Source organism: Cyprinodon variegatus, unplaced genomic scaffold (genome assembly GCF_000732505.1).
Source record: "Cyprinodon variegatus isolate N-32 unplaced genomic scaffold, C_variegatus-1.0 Scaffold242, whole genome shotgun sequence".
Lineage (NCBI taxonomy): Eukaryota > Metazoa > Chordata > Actinopteri > Cyprinodontiformes > Cyprinodontidae > Cyprinodon > Cyprinodon variegatus.
The window spans coordinates 307,045-324,256 of NW_015150695.1; the positions used below are offsets into that span (position 1 = coordinate 307,045).

General features: G+C 36.9%; 1 protein-coding gene across 1 annotated transcript in view; it reads right to left on the minus strand.

Moving 5' to 3' along the window:
• limch1 (LIM and calponin homology domains 1) overlaps positions 1-17,212 on the minus strand; it is a 112,866-nt gene that overhangs the window by 6,279 nt on the left and 89,375 nt on the right. Inside the window, exons 10-20 of the mRNA XM_015381822.1 lie at positions 14,090-14,216; positions 13,821-13,978; positions 12,277-12,757; positions 9,121-9,417; positions 8,741-8,846; positions 8,528-8,622; positions 8,360-8,444; positions 7,806-7,880; positions 6,817-6,845; positions 3,870-3,962; positions 3,567-3,731 (exon numbers count right to left, since the gene is read on the minus strand). Of these exons, the coding sequence (XP_015237308.1) occupies positions 3,567-3,731; positions 3,870-3,962; positions 6,817-6,845; positions 7,806-7,880; positions 8,360-8,444; positions 8,528-8,622; positions 8,741-8,846; positions 9,121-9,417; positions 12,277-12,757; positions 13,821-13,978; positions 14,090-14,216 (1,711 nt within the window). The remainder of the gene's footprint in view (positions 1-3,566; positions 3,732-3,869; positions 3,963-6,816; positions 6,846-7,805; positions 7,881-8,359; positions 8,445-8,527; positions 8,623-8,740; positions 8,847-9,120; positions 9,418-12,276; positions 12,758-13,820; positions 13,979-14,089; positions 14,217-17,212) is intronic.

Below are 17,212 nucleotides of genomic sequence, written 5' to 3' on the forward strand. Positions count from 1 at the left end.
AAAGTAAAATGTGTATTTTATTTGAAAACCAAAGTTCCAATATCTGTGGAAGAGATGCTTGGAAGGAGTCCAGTGTAAAGTTTCCAAAGTCAGTGATAATATGGAATAACTTCCGAAGACCACAGTCAAAGTAGCCATTAACTGCAACATTGTAAAAAAACCTTCCAGTTCCTGAGCTGAAAGGCTTTATGTAGACACTGATTTTATTTTCCAGCAGCTACTTTTCTCTACTAACAGTGCCAAAAGTACCAAAAGCTGGCCAATTGATGTCACTCTGATTTACTGAGCAGTAAAATGCTCTGACATGAACCCACAGGAAATTTGTTGTTAAGAGAAGGATCAAAGACACCAGAAACAACAATGTAGATTATCTGAAGGCTGCTTTTAAAGAAATCAGTGTGTTTTTTTAGTTTTTATGGCACTAGTGACTTGTTTTTCTGACAGGAAAGGGAGTACGAGAGAGGGGGGGAGAGACATGCGGCAAAGGACCACAGGTTGGATTCAAACCCAGGTTGAGGACTAAGGGCTCCGTACTAACCACTGCTCCACCTGCACGTCCAAGAAATTAATCCGAACTGGAGAGTAGATGTACTAATCCAGAGTTTTTTTTTTCTTTGAGTTGTTGTTGACGACTGTAGGTAGGAAAGCATCTTTTCTAGCTGTCTCCCTTGCACTTTATCTGAAGAAGCCTCTGACTGAAGACACTCTGTAGTTGAAGTCTGATGAAGAGGATACTAATGGTTGTCCATACTGTTCTTCGTTTTATGAAGCATTGGTTGTGAAATAATCCTCACAAGTTTCAGAAATCTTCCTAGAATGAAGCCAGTCTTTTTATTCGCTTGCTGATTTTTTTAGTAATTTGCTCTGATGCTATCACCCCAGTATCACCCCAGTAACAGCAACAGTGATTTCTGATGGTAGAAGGTATTATACTCTCCACAACAGACTTACAGAAGATATGCAGCATCTTGCTGCTAAACCGAAGAGACTAAGCTTCTTCAACATAGAGTCTGCTCTATCCCTTCTGTGGACAGCTTCACAGTTGTCTTCAGTAGAGTCTGTTGTCTAGGAGAACACAGGCATATTTATACTCCTCCACTATTTTCACTTCTTATCTGATGATGTTAATAACATTTGACTTGTTCCTGCTTTTTCAGAAATCTAAATCTTGCTTATTGGTTCAAATTTAAGATCAGATCATTTCGTTTTCACACCATGGCACAGAGAAGTTCAGCAGCTCCATGTACTCAGGTTCTTGTCCATCCCTGATGCACCCAATGATTGCAGTCGTCTGAGAATATCTGCAGATGACAGGACTCTGTCTGGTACAGGAAGTTAGAGGCGTACAGAGTAAAAAGGAATGGGGAAAGTACTATCCTCTGTTGTGCTCCTGACTACTTGATTAGACAATGGACCATTCAGTCTCACAAACTGCAGTCTGTTTTTCAGGTCATGTTTGATCACTGTGATTATTGGGGCTTCCACCTGAGTCGTTTGGAGTTTCTGGCAAATGACAGTGGGTTTGTTAAAGCACACGTACAATATGATGGCATCTTCAACTCCAGCTTAACCGTGATATGCAAACTACAGAGGACCCTAACATCTGCTTGTTTTGTTTACTCAGGTGGATCAACAGCAGTCTCTCTAAGACCAAAATGATGTGAGAAGCAAATCTGTAGTCATTCATAAACCAGACTGTTGGCTGAGTTTCCTTTGGTACTGAAACAAGGCAGGGGGCTTTTTCATTACTGGAAATATCTTCTGGGTCACGTTAAGCCTCCTCACTTGACTTTGAGAGACAGATGAAAGGCGGATGGAGCAGCAATATCTTTGGATTTGGTATACAAGTAAACAGAGACAGAAGGATTCAATGCAGAGGTGGAAGATGACACATTTGGGTTGTGAGAGGGAAGTTTTGGGTAAAAGGAGGGTTAGATGTCTATTTGAATGTGGGCAGGGGTTGTTTCTGAAGTGAACCTAATGAAGGTATTCACTTCAGTGACTCTGCCCAGACTTCCACCTGTCTGATCCACCCTATGCTTAGCCCTGTGATCTTCTTCATTTCTGATCATACAATTCTGATAATGTTATACTAGAGCTCACTCTCCAGCTTCTTCCTGTATGCCTCCTTGCTTTTTCTTACCTTTTTCTCAAGTTGCTTCTTTATACTAATCAATAAATTCCCTGTCTCTCTCCATGAAGGCTCTTTTTTCTTCTTAAGCAATTCATTCAGATCACTGGAAATCCGTGTTTAATGCTGGGATAGCATTTATAACATATCTGGGGGATAGTGTTATCTACACAGAAGTTTATTTAGTCTGACACACTCAGTCACTGCATTCATATTTTTGCCATGTGGCTGACAGTTCATCCCAGTAGCTCCTGTAGCCTCAAAGGAACCTTGCAGGGTGTGTTCAGCTTCCTGTGACTATATTCCTACAGTTATCTTTAATTTATGTAGGTTATCCCTTATAAAGGGGCTAAAACTGTGAGCAGAGAAAAAACATGTTTTGATTTAATTTCCAAAAAGAAGACATACTTTAGAAATTTGCAATGCATTGACTTTTGCATAGGACAAACACAAAGTTTTTCTTTTCTCTGGTACAGCAACTGACCAACTCTTGGAACACTGGCACACTTAAAACCATCAGTTTTTGCCACAAATGCATTTGGCATTTGCAGCTTAGCAACAACAGATTCAATGACATCACCCACTGTGTTGCCAACAGCAGAAGGTGGAATATAAACTGTTGTATAAACAATACTAGGTGAATAATATGGATGAAAACTAATTTTTTATTATATGGGTTGCAGAAATAAAACTAAAATGTCTTGGGTGAAACCCTCTGTTGTTTCAAAGCAGTGCCAATCCATCTCCCTTAGGTTTCAACCTCTGTTTGTATTTGTCAGAAAGCCTAGCAAAGAGACACTTGAGTCTAGGACATAATCCTGGAACAATAACTCAGTGAAATACATTACTGTATACTGCAAGGCCAATACTCTGGCTGGGTCCTTGCTAGGGCTTGGAGGGTTTCTATTATTTTTTTTTAAATAATCTTATCTTTTGTTTATAATGATTATTGGAAAAGTTGGCTTAAATTTCCTCCTCCCCTCTCTTCTGCTTGCTCCTGCTCTGCATCCTCAAGGTCTCCATGGCCCAACCAAATGTTGCATCCATCACAGATGAACATTCAATTTAAGTGTGACATTTCTTGTCTAATATATCATATCTTAAGCAATCTTACATAATGTTTATTTAAAAAAATAAAATAAACTTTGGGTTTTTATTATCTCTAGGTCATAACAACTAGAAATGCAGGAAATTAGGGCTTGAAGTGTTTAACTTTATGTGTAATAATTCTATGTATTATATGGGTTTTACTTTCTGAAATGTGTAATCAAAAAATTTCAAACCTTTTAAAGATATTCCTATCTTTTGAGATGGATCTGTATGTACAGCCTTCTTTTGGCCCATTATGTAAAAATGTGAAGTACCTTTGTAAAGCAAATGAAGAAATGGGTAAACAAATTGATAATACAGAGAATATAATTAATAAGTTACTCACAGACTGCCTCTCTAGTAGCTCTTGTTTTCGTTCCCAATCTGCCAGCGAACGGACAATCGTGTCCTGTGGCTCAGAGGTGGAGGAGAGGCCCCCTCGGCTGGGGGAGGGCAGGGCTGAGGAGCGGGGTGTCAAAGGCATTACAGTTTCTTCCAGTATCTTACGCTCCTATTGAGGAGGGGGAGAAAAGAGCAAACCAAACACTGACATAAACATAGAAAACAATACGTTTTTACAAACTCTTTTTTTTTTTTTTTTTTTCACAAATCAAAGGGCAAACATGTTCCCTCCAGTGGAAACACACACCTCCTCATGATACTTCCTTTCTTCCTCCACCACCTCCCTCTGTGCTTTCTCCCACTCCTCCTTCAGTTTCTCCTGCTCACGCTGGTACTTCTCCTGTTACCACAGCAACAGACACATGACATACAGCACATAGCCTAAGCATAAAAAACTGAGCTGTCTGCAGGTGGATGTTTGGCTGAAAAAAGGGAAAGGATCTACAGCTGAAAAGCCATCGTTTTTCAAAAATGTTTTATTCAGCTTTCTAAGTCTGATGATTTTCTGAGATAATCCAAACCAGAAATAAAGAAAATAAATACACAAAAGAAAACTTTTATTCTGAAACACCACGTTTCTTTGCATCGTTCAGATATGTAGCCATTAAACATAAACATCAAAATAATAAAAAGGAGCAAAACCACAGCACAACATTGAAAAAAATCCAAAGCATGCAGAGATGTTAAGCATGGAGTTCCTTCACAAATGCTGTTTTAACAAGATTTTTTATATTTTTCATAGGTTTTGATGGCACTTCCAGAGAGAACAAAGCATCTCTCTCTTTATGCAAATTTGTGTAGGAACCTCAGAAGATTGCAGTTGGAAACTAAAGAGATAAGGGATATAACATCTATAGAAGAGATGGAGCACAGAGAGAAAAAACACAAAACAATGAGGAGGGTGGTGATCACGTGTATCAGGCTTTCGTCAATATGAGTGCATCTCCTCACTACAACAATAAAGGAGCGTTATCTCATTAGCTGAGGAGGGAGAGAGTGACAGAGGCAGCAACAACAGCGCATTGGACAATTTGCTTTGAATGTGCATGAAATGGAGACTGTGCTACAGGATGGCCAAAGCATTGGGTTCTTCCACTGTGCAAGCTCGCCATCTAGTGGTTAAACTGAACATAAAGGGGTTGAGCTTTGTTTAATAAATATGCGAGGGAAGAAACAGCTATAGATTGCATTAGGTCTTTCTGTAATGTTTATTAGATGCATTTTTTTTTAAGTGAAGTAGTAAACAAAATCCTGGAATAAAAAGGAACCAACACAGAACTAAACAAGTGGTCTAAAACAAGGCACATCTAATATATCAGATCCTTGGAGATATTTACTATGTTAACCTGGATCTATTTAAGAATTCTGATTCAAGTTATCTTAATTTAATAAGCACCAAATGGGGAAACCAAGTCCTCCTAAATAGAAACTTATGTCTCTGAACAACCTGTGTAAACAGTTGCATAGACCAGACAAAAATGGATGGATGGATATAACTTGTAGACATTGGATGCATAATTAAAGAAAATACAAAAAAAATTCTATGTTCTTATTTAATTTTCCCATGCCATGCTTTTGTATGAAAATCTGCAAACTAATTAAATCAAATTCTGCTCCTTATAGGGCTCAGTAAAAACCTTTCTACCTCAGACTCAGCCTGTTGTGCTCCGCCTACAAAGCTCCTAAGCAAACTGAAATCCTGTCCTTGCACACTCATGCGCCATGCTGTACCCTTTGTGGGTTTCCGTGTACCTGCAGCATGCGCTCCTGCTCTTGCTGCCACCTTTCCTGACGCTTTCGCTCCTCATCTGGGTCCCAAGACCAGCGGTCTCCCCGCCTGGCCTGGGACAACACCGGGACTGAGACCTGATAGGCCCACACACATGTACATACAAGTTAACATGCATAAACACACCACATACATGCATACATCAACATCCACGCACAACCCATTCACAGAAAGACAGACCCAAATGTGCACACGCATCCACCACAGAAAAAGAAAAGAAGGGAAGAGACAGAAATATTTGGTCTACCACAACAGCACTACTCCATTGCTAGCAGAAGAACGCCTACTAAGGAGAGAGAAGACAGAGAAACAGAGATGGAGGTGAATATAAAAGGAAAAAAAGCAGTCTCAGCCATCAACTGGAGCATCATCATCCGGCATGCTACATCACTGCTCCATATGATCTTTTCCAATTAGCTCAGTATCATTCAGGGCGACACGACAAACCAAAGGCTTAGTTAAAAAGGAGCAAAGGAAAAAAAAAATCTAAGAACAAAATATAGAGTTTCATTAGGCTATAATGTGATGGGACTGTTTCAGAATTGCTTAATTTACCTTTGGGATCAATATTAGTAGTAGATCTGAAGTGAATTAAAATTAATTTATGTAATGTAAAAAATAAAATAAAATCAGTTATATGTAGATTTAGAGACTAAATAGTTTACGTCTGATTGGCTATTTCATGTTTTTAATTGTTGGCAGTATTGAATAAATGCACCAACCCAACAGGTTAGTTGACCAGAAAAGCTCAAAACAATGAGTGAAAAAAAAAAACATTCACAAATATACAAACATTGGAAATCAGGGACATTAATAAATAATCTATATAAAATTGAATATATAGCTTATATGTATGAATTATTTAGTAAATAAGTTTGTTTTCAAGAATTGTGATTGCAGCCATTTTGAAATGCTTAAGAGGCTCATTTTCTCTTTCACAACTGAAAATACAAAGAAAACTAATAAAAAAAACAATTGACCAATAACCTAACTTTATTTGAAAAAAGACAACACAAAAGATTGTGCAAAACCATAGTTCCCACAAATATTACAGGATTGAGAACTTTCTAGGACAAAGACTATGGACTGAAGGTCACAAAGAAACTGGAAGTTGACTGAGTTTTTAATCTTTAAATGCTTTTAAATTGAAAGTGAAAGAATTTGAAGCAGCCTCAATGATCTGTAATTGTTTTACTTGATATTTTTTTTTTATGTACCTGTCATTTAATTTATTGTATCTCTGTTTATTATGTAACTTTGCTGCCTCTTGGCCAGGACTCCCTTAAAAAAAGAGGTTTTTAATCTCATTTGGATTAAAAATTCATAAAAATTGATTTTTTTCCTGGTTAAATAAAGGTTAAATAAAAAAATAAAAAAAGGCAGTTCAGCAACATATTTTACTCACATTTCCATGTTGATTCTTCTTGGAAGCGTCTGTAAAATTGTGAACCAAGACAAAAAAAAAAATGAAAATCAACATTCATTAAGAATACAAAATAATTTAGTTCCTTGAAACACATTTTTATAAAATATCAAGCATTGGTTCGAAAATCAGAGAGAAAATAAGAATGAAATGACAGTTTAACAGCTTCAAAATGCTTTTTACAAGGCTATACATTTATATAGTATATAGCGTGTTTCTTGGTAACCCAAATAAAGTTGTTTTAAGGGTAAAGTAAAAGCTGCAGAAAAAAGCTCCTCCAGTAAAGGGTTAGCTTAAAAAAAAAGCATAGAGGGTTAGGGTCTGAAACAGAATGAAAGAAGGCTCATTAGCTTTGTGTTTATTGGGCCTTAAAATTGACTAAATGACCCAGTGAACATCCCAAGTATCGTTAGAGGTCTATAACATTGCAGATCATAAACTTACCGGTAACTAAACAGTTTCAAATAGAGCAGGACACAAAATTGTTAAGATTGCCATTAAGTGTAGCATCAGCAAGTTTCCTACTTGCAAAGCTTAATTTAGGTGTTATAATATTCTTCTGTAATGAAAGATGAATTAATGTTAATCCTTGTTTTAGGTGCAAGTAAGCCACCTGTTATCGAGACGAAAGTTTAGTATGTTAGAGTTTAGTATGAATTTAGCAGTTGAGGTACCTGCACGTTTATAAGTAAGTCAGATGCGGACAAACATGTGATTACAAACAGGATGTTTTCAAAACTTGATTACAAATCTACAATATTTTATGTTTAACCCAGCAAGGTTGTAGAAAGAGACTGATAAGCCGAAAAAAGAAAGTAAAGTTTTTCTCCCTCATTTATAAAATGTTAAAATGAATGGAGCAGAAGTTGCAACTACTGTACTTGGTTTTGACTTAGCTCTTAGGGTAATGGGAAGCCTTAACACCAGTATGGTACTGTGGTAAGGGGACCTCTATGAACACAGAGGTTTACCTGGCGGAGCGAAGAATTCCCAGCGTGACTTAGGGTTGCTGGAGGTCTGCAGGGACCTCACACTGATTTCAAACTCTAGAGCAAAATGATGAAAATATGTGGACGGAAGGAAAACAAGGAAGATGGGAAGGAAGGAAAAGAGGGAAGGAAATAATGAGGCAAAGGACAGATGTGAAAAACAGCAGCTGGGGAGGACAACCTGAGAGTTTGAAAAGTCAAACCAGGGATAGTTCTGTACTTTTGCTTATAAGCTGTTGGAGTAGAGGTTCGACTGAACTATAAGTAGTCATTCCTATTATTAGTTTATATTATTTTCTTTTTGAAGGGATTTTTAGTCTGCTCAAAATGGACTAATTTCTGGTTGGTTTATGAAAATATATACATTGAGCATGTGTCAACTGAGATCAGTAATTTTATTTTGTAAAAGGAGAAAAAAAGCTGTGCTGAAAAGGTAAAGTAAAACAGCAAAAAAAACTGACATGATAATCAGAACAAAAGAAAGGATGGAAAAGAAGCAGACGGCTCCATCACTGGATATTGAGACATAAATTCACCTGATGCTACTTCTTTTGGAGGTATATATCCAAGCGATCCGGGTGCAGCCGAGGGCGGTGCCATCTCCATTCTCTGAAAAGACCCCTGACAGGAAGAAATTCTTACCTACAAGATGATACTGGATGACTCCTGATATGAGGGTCACTTAAAGGTAAAATTTCTCTCACCATTGATGCTATAGCCTTATTTTTTATTGTATCAACCTCAGTTGGAAAGATCTGCTGTAGGTTCTCACTGGAAAGTTCAGTCTTCTCTGGTTTAGCTTGAGAAAGAGGAAACAAACAAAATTCTAAAGAATCCTAGCTTTAAACAAAAAAGGAAAAATATTTAATAAACCTGATGCTAATAAAGGCAACATAATAGCAGCACGCTGCTCATACCTGTAGTTGACTGCTGATGAACTGCAGGATAGGTCTTTTCTTCCTGTTGAGCAGCATCTGTCTGACCTCCTGCCTCCCCAAAGCTGTCCTCAGGCTGCCTTAACTCCTGTAATGGTCATAAACATGGTTTACTGTTTGATGGACTGAGTCAACATATACAAAGAGAAGTTTATAACACGTAGTATAAAACATAATTGTCAAATTAAAATCAAATTTTGAAGAAATGTTGCGAGATTTTAATCTTTTCACCAAACAGCATTTTTGAAAACCCAAGCAAAGAAAAAAAGATGTTTGCTCGATTCCATCACAAACAGGCAGTTTTAGGTGAATGGTAAAAAAACAAACAAAAAAAAAACAAAAAAAAACATCCCAACCCTGACCTCTGGAAGAGTAGTAGGCCGAATGGGAGATGATAAACACTCAGTGATTTTCTCCTCTTTAAAATCTCGTGTGGCTGATCCTGTGTTGTACGGTCGGTCGGTGTCCTTTGTTGACCCTTGACTTCGTCTTTCAGGGGTGGCTGGCAGACATCGAGCAGGCGAGGCATCTGATGAGGGAGCATCCAAAGTGCCATTTCCAGACAGGGATGGCGATGGCAGGAATAGGGGAGGGGATTCCCTTGCTTTAGACTCGGAATTATTTCCAATATCGCCATTCACTGTTAGCAAACCATCCACCTGCATAACAACAGCAAACTTAAGAGTCCTGGACAATAACTTTCACACCATTATGACTCAAAAACTGCATTGTTTGTTTAGCCTCCCTGCCTGCCTGCCTGCCTGCCTGCCTGCCTGCCTCCATCCATCCATCCATCCATCCATCCATCCATCCATCCATCCATCCATCCATCCATCCATCCATCCATCCATCGCTTTATCATGTATATCTTCCATCCATCCAATGCTTTATCATGTATATGTTCACTTAGTCTTGTCTTGGAGTCTAACAAGCATTGGGCCTTCCTTCCGTGTTCTATTCTGCTTCAAACACACTGAGGTAATTTCACTACCATAGATAGCTTATCTTGATAGGAATTTTATTGATTATTTTATTTATTTCAAAAATGCTTCTTTTGTAAATTATTATGAAATACTTTATAAAGTTGGTAAAGACCTCTACTATATAAGAGATATTGCTCATTTTTAGTCTGGCTCTAAAGGAACTGCACACCACTGAAAGTTATAATGATCTTTTAATGGCTTCTGCTGCAGGGAATTGTTTCATAATATTTTTACTGGGTCTCGGTGTAATACCATTTATTATTTATAGGGGGAGGACTTTTTTGTTATGGCGAAGTTCACTTCTAAGATTGCTTTACTGGCTTGTAGGAAAAGGTTAAGGCTAAGGATAAGTTTAAATACTGTAATATAGTTATTCACGGTGGTGGTGATGACATGGTTAGATCAGAGGACATTACAATGAGTGATGCTGCTGTGTTCAAGTTTGCCAAAACAATGTCAGACTCAGTCTCTGAATTTCTCTGAGTATTTATGACATGTTTAGTCACGTCATCATTCAACCACTGGTTGTCTAGGTGGCGTCCTGAACACCATGTGGGCTACATTGATAATTTGTAAACCTTTTGCTTAAAACTTGATCTGGTTCAAAGAGACTGCATCCACACAACTTTGGATGGTGCAGCTCTTCTTCCTGAGAATCTGGCCAACATTATTAGTCCTCCAAATCCCTGACATCCCAGGGTGCAGACCAGCAAACAGAGTTTTAGTTTAAGACACCTCTCTGCAGCTTCTCTACTATTACCCACCCATTACTCCAGTCAGACAGGACCTTGCCACAATAAATCAAATAAATTAGAAAAGAATCCTAAAGGAGTAAATCGTGATAGAGAGACAAGTTAAAACACTTATGTGGTTTATACAGATATGATCTCTCCAAGAAGTTAGTTGGTTAAGGACTTGGTCTGTGATAATCAAATCAATTGTTTTCTTACAGAAACCTGGCTGCAACAAGACATACAAGGTAGCTTATTAACCTCTCTAATTTAGATTTGTAAAATGGGCCATGCATGATTTCCTTTCATTTCTCAATATACAGCTTTATCATGTTGCTCTGTCAAATAATATCGTATTTAAATCAAAGTTTTGGTATTAAATGGAAAAAAAAATTCTAAACTATTTCCTAACATAAGTCTGACTTTTCATATAAGCCACAAAAACATAACCATCAAAATTGGGTTTCTAAATGAGAAAAAATATTCCAAATTGGTACACCCCTGAATCAGACAAGCCAAAGATAAATAAAAACCTTAAATAAAATATTTTCCAAAACCCCAAGTTCTTTCTCATTGTGAGCTTGTCTTCATTTAGTTATTAGCTGTTCATGGGCTCAAAATGTCCTGCTGGCCTTTTCTACAAAGAAGCCCTAATACATGTGTGAGGAGGTGGAGGTCCCACTGAGTGGTAACTTAAGACACAGGGCTGGAGTCGGGTGAATGCTGCCTCTCAGACGGCCCCCTCTTCCTCCATCTCCTCATCGCTTCCTTTACAGCCTGTATGGGCACTCTTTGTCCGCTGGGAGCCCACTTCACATTGAGAGGGGTCCTACTTGTCGACTTCTTCAGTCAATAGCGAACAGAGACTGCATTCAAGCTGTGACTCCTGACAAGAATCTCCATGTGGATCTGGTAATATCATGCATATCCTTTGAAATGACACTAAACTATATAAATTAATCCTTGTGAATTTTTGCCAGAATAAAGGGAAACTTAAGACAGAAATTAAAATTAAATTCTTGAAAAAAAGGGAAGTCTTTGGTTTTCATACAAATCAAGTCATTTTCATGACAGTTCTGTCAAGAGCAAAAAGCCCAGGGATGTTACTTCCAGAACATTGGTAACATAAACAAATTAAAATGATAAACCTTTTTAAAACAAAGAAACAAACAGAAAAAAAATTATAAAACATTTTAAAATATATGTCTGCATAAAATTTAACTGAACAAAAAGTTATTTTATCAAAAAGGGAGCTGTCATCAAAATAACCCTATATCAATGATGGTGGCCGCATCATGGTCTGGGGTTACTTTTCGTCACATGGAACAAAGGTTTTTATTAAAGTGGAAGACATTTTGAATATGCCATTTACTTTTTGGCTGAAACCCAAAGAGGCCGTTATTTTTTACTGTTGTGAAAGCATGCCTCCTAATCAATGACATAAAGGAATTGGAATAGCTTAGACAGTGTGTAGACATTCAATTTAACAAATCATCTGTAGAATTTACTATTTATGTGAACTGAACAATTCTGTTTTACATTATTTATTTTTGGATAAACTTAGAAATTATTGATCACAGTCTTATTTTGCACCGTACAAACACCTGGCAACATAACCAAGGTCTGTATAGACTTTTGAGAACCACTGTTGCTGGAAAGGTCCGAATTACAGTTTAATTGATCAACTACTTACGTTTGACAAAATATAAAGATGGGTTAGGATGAGCTTTGTGAAACACGTAGCTAAAACCCTTCTTAATGTTGGCAACCATTTTTTAAATCTATACATTGGTGCTATACTTACCTTACTACTCTGCTTTTCAGATGCCAACTGTTGAGGTTGAAAGTAAGGCTTGGGTGACAGCAAAGGCACGGGTTTGGGTGACAGGGCTCGGGTGGATGGCGGTTCAGATGAGCGAGAGCGAATCTGAGGCCGATGGAGTGAGGTTGAATCTTTGGGAAACTCTTCAATTTGTGCCTCCAGCGTGGATGTAAACCTTGGCAGTGGAGCTGACTGCTGCCGCAGATACCTCAGGGGCCCGCTGGGGTCTTCGTCGAAGGGGTCCGGGGTTGTAGGGGAGGAGGAGAGCGAGAGGGAAAGGGGCGAGATGGGAAAGGAGGGATCAGCTGATACGCTGCGGTCTAGAAGCTTCGGCAACTGCAGGCGCTCCAGTACGGCCTCGCTGATGGAGAAACGTTGGGCGTAACGTTGGAGAACAGCAGATGCCTCCTCTGGAGTTCTGGCTTTCCTGTAAGCCTCTCGTAGCTCCTCTTCACGACGCTCCCTGAAATAATATAAATATATGTTTTATGATGTAAATCATTTTAAAAACTGGAAAACACAAGACTTGAGTGTTTTGGTATTTTAAAACCAATGGAATTAAAAGAGAGCGCTTTATCTGGTTTATTTGTCTTACTTTATTTGGTCAAAACAAGATGGCAAAAAGGTTTAGGATTAGTAAACAGCATCTGTCTAAATCGAAGTACAAAATAAAAATAATAAAAAGTAAACTTGATTCTAAAAGCATTCAGAATGCTAATATATTATGCTTGACAATTTTATATAATTGTATATATACGAAGATCTGCTTCAAAATATCTTTAAAAAAGGACACCTAAACTGTTGTGACACAAACAAATGCAGATTTGAGCCATTATTTTTTTGTAAATATTTCATGCTATACTTAACTTTGAATGTTCAGACAAACCGAAAAGTATAAGTTGCCTTCAGCTCTATTTAAAGAGACAGTGTTTGAAAATTGTTGACACACTGTTTTATCATGTTACAACCAAAACAGTTTTTTTTTTAAAGACAAATCAACCTTAAGTAGTGATTCATCATGAAATAAAATGATATCCTACTTGTTTTAAAATTAAAAAATCTAATTTGTGGTATGCAGCAGTGTTCAGGCCCCTAAGCTGTTATTGAACAAACAGCTTCATCAAGTTCATATCCCTTTTCACAGATGCTGTCTATCCAATCTGACTGAATAAGAACAAATTTTAAAGGAAGTTTTTACATTGTTTCATTCCTATATCGCCTTTAACCCACATTAGATTTTATATATGTATTACTTTCATTCATAGAACCATAACAGTACAGACACTACCCCAAATGATCTGCTGCTGGAACACCGATGAAAGGTGGTTCTATGGGGGCTAAATGCAAGCTAAATTTTTTAAATCTTTTTTTTTTTCTTGAACTGAAACATATTACCATGTTTCACTTGCCCTACATTTCAGATGTAAGATGTGTTTCTTTGTGTAAGTCTACAGAATCCAACAAAATAACAACCTTTCCTTTGTGGGAAAACAAATCATTGTGCTGCTGGTGTGGGTGTTACCTACTTCTCTTCCACAATTTCTCGGTAAGTTTTGATGCTTTTTCTCCTTTGAGAGATATATCCGTCTCCTGACATCAGTCGCTCCATCATTTTCCTCTCCTCCTCTTTCTTAATCAGGTCCTGAGAGACACTCCTCCTTCTACTTTTCCATCGGGCCAGGTCCTAACAGGCGCAGATACGTACAGTTTAGATGCAACCTGGCTCAGTTGCTTGCAAAAACACACTTTTCTGTCAAAGAGGTGTTGATGGAAGAAGGAACCTTAATGCACTAACCTCCTGCCAGTGATTCTCGTCTTCTCTCATTCTGTTGTACTGGTTGTGCATCCGCTCATGACGGACGTGACTATGTGGCTGCCGAAGCGCCTCCTCTTCACCACGCATGTCATTCATACTCACACTCCTGTGTGAGAAGGCGAGACAGAGAGCATGCATAGTGAGTAAACCTTAAATAATGCAGCTTAGACTTAATGTTAATAAACATCTACATTCGACTTCTCTAGCCGGAAAGAAAACACCTAATAAGCACAAGTGAAATAAAATTAAGTGTTATAAACAACTCCCAAAAAAACAGAAACATAAAACTTTTTTCTGTGTCTATGGAAATTGCTGAGGCACAAAACCTCTTTCTCTCATGTCGCATTTTAGGTTTTAGTTTTATCTGATAACTTTAAAGCCTTTTTCTTTTTATTGGTAACGTCTTGAATGTAATAGTCGCCATATTCAATGCTCAGACAGCAAAACAGTAGCAAAAAAGTAGAGTTTAGCTACTTCCAAAAGTAAAACAGTGATAAAAAGCCAGAAGATAAAGCACTTTTTCTGACTCTAAAGGCACATATACCCATAGCAATAGATTTGCATTTTTAATCTAAAGTTTAGTCCTCGGCTGACCCATGTTCAAATCCAACCTGTGGTCCTTTGCTGCATGTCTCTCCCACTCTCTCATACCCCCTTTCCTGTCAGCCTACTGTCGAAAAAGCAAGCCACTAGTGCTGTAAAAACTCAAAAAAATATATAAAAATAAAAAAAATGTGTAAATGCATTGGAAATATATGAAGTAACATAACTGGTTCAACAATTTAATCTCCCTTAAAAAATAGCAAAATTATTGTTGTCACGAACATCAGTAAAGGTACATAAAATTAATGCAGTTTTATTACAGACAACATTAAATTTCTTAACTTCCCAAACATTGATTTTTGTAGGAAAGTGTTGTGCCTAAATGATGTGTTTTAATTGTATTGGATTCAGAGAGCCTAAAAAATTTATAAATGATGGTGACAAGAATTGGCATATTGACAGCTCAGAAATTCAACATTCAGTTATTTTCTGGTCAGTGAATGCATCAAGGTTACATTTACCAACAGCACTCTGGTGTGGGTGTTATTTAGTAAAGCCTGGTCAAGGTCATAGGTATTGGTCATAGGTATTTTAATAAACTAGTTTTTGAAAACAAAGTCAGAGGAAGCATGGAGATGTAAAAAAGTGTTTTAAAGGGAACAATATTTTGTGGCCATTGTTTTGTCATTTTAAGGTTACAAAAGTCATAGTTCTGAATGATGCTGATACACTTCAATAAAAATTTTGTAAGAAGATTTTTATTCTACTTTGGGAAGTGTTCTTTTTCAGTTTCTGAAACTTATTAGGTTTCTTTTTTTTTATTATAAACCAAAGTCTGCAAACTTTTCAATCCAAAGAGCTATTTTACATTAAGTCCAGCTAATTAAAAATGTTTAGAGCTGCAGACATTGTGGGACATTTTTAAAGAGATAGCTACCAAAGATTTTTTTTTACCAATTCCCATGCTTTTTCAAAAGTTTTGAAATCAAGGAACATTTTTTTTTATGGGTTGCTGAAATCCAATTTAAGCATTTAAAAAGATCACAAATTATATTTCTGTTCAATTCAGAGTCAATTTATTTTAGAAATTCAGTGGGAGTATTTCTATTTTTCCAAAAAAGGAGCTGGCTTTTCATTATTTTTAGCCAAAGTTACAAAGATCCATTGTCAATTGTCTAAAGAGCCAATTGAGGCTCCAGAGCCGCAGATTACAGATCAGGTCTAATATATTTATCCATAGCCAACGCCTGGATATGTAGATTATAAAATATAATAAATCACTGAAAAATAGTAAATGCTGATTTTGGACATCAAATAAGACTACACTCATATTTAAGATAAAAAAATTTGAATCCCTTTAGAGTTGTTTTGATATATATATATTTCCATGAGCTTCTCAAAAACAATACAGTGATAACTTCTCTGGAAGCTGCACTAAAAAATATGACATAGCAAACTTAGTTTGGCATTCTGTTTGTGGTAAAACAACACTATTTGTTCCCTTTTGCCATTTCCATGTGCCGATTTCTATGACACGTTAAGGCATGTTTGCCATTAATTCAGGCAGAGAGAGCAAGACTTTCAGCAGATAAAACGAAGGAAGTACGGCAAAACTTAACCTTTTGATTTTCTTTCATTATACATACTGTTAATGGAAATAATGTCAGTCCTTTGGAAATACTAAGGTCACATTAAGGCTGAAATCTTGGGATGTAGCTTCAACAATGTTAACAGCCCTTTTTGCAGTTAATATGTAATGTTATATGCAGCATAAAATGTGAAGACCTTTATCTTTTTGTTACAGACACAGAAAGCCTAAGGTCAGAAATCTGGCACAAAATTCTGTTTTGTGATGGAATTTTGATTATGATACATATTATTTTATCGCACTGTGAAAATGTTAAAAGAATGGGGTAAAATAACCACTGTAAAACCAAAGAAAGAGTTGTCAACCAAATTTGAAGAGTTATATCTTTATATTTTTATAATTGTAATGTTTACCGTAAAATTCTTACTGTTGTGTTTTCAGGTAGACAATTTTAAAGATCTGTTCAGGGACAACAGATAAAAATTGTAATTCAGGTGCATTTGCAGCAACATTAATTAATGTATAGTGTCCCTGTCAAATAAATTGATAAAATGAAATTGAATTCCTTTGAAAAAAAAAAATGGGGATCCAATGTTATTTTTTCAAATATCATTTTCTGGGTTAATCTGTAAAAGGTATCAACTCAAAACTGCAAGACCCCCCAAAATCCCCTCAAAACATCTCCCCCGTATGAAACCAAAATTGATTTTAGCCAATAAACGAGGACTTCAGGTATTAACTTTGATCGCAGACTGAAAGCATTTAAGCTTTACAAAATGCAACTTACTGTGAATCATCTGAGACATTATCTGTGTGGCTAAAAAACAGAGAGGAATGAGCATAAAAAGACAACACTAAGATTAATGAAAAAGTAGATTTGATTTTCTCATGCAAATAAGCAGAGAAATAAAGAACTGAGTCTTTGAAGACAGGAAAAATTCTATGAAATCTTATTTAAATTTCATAGCATA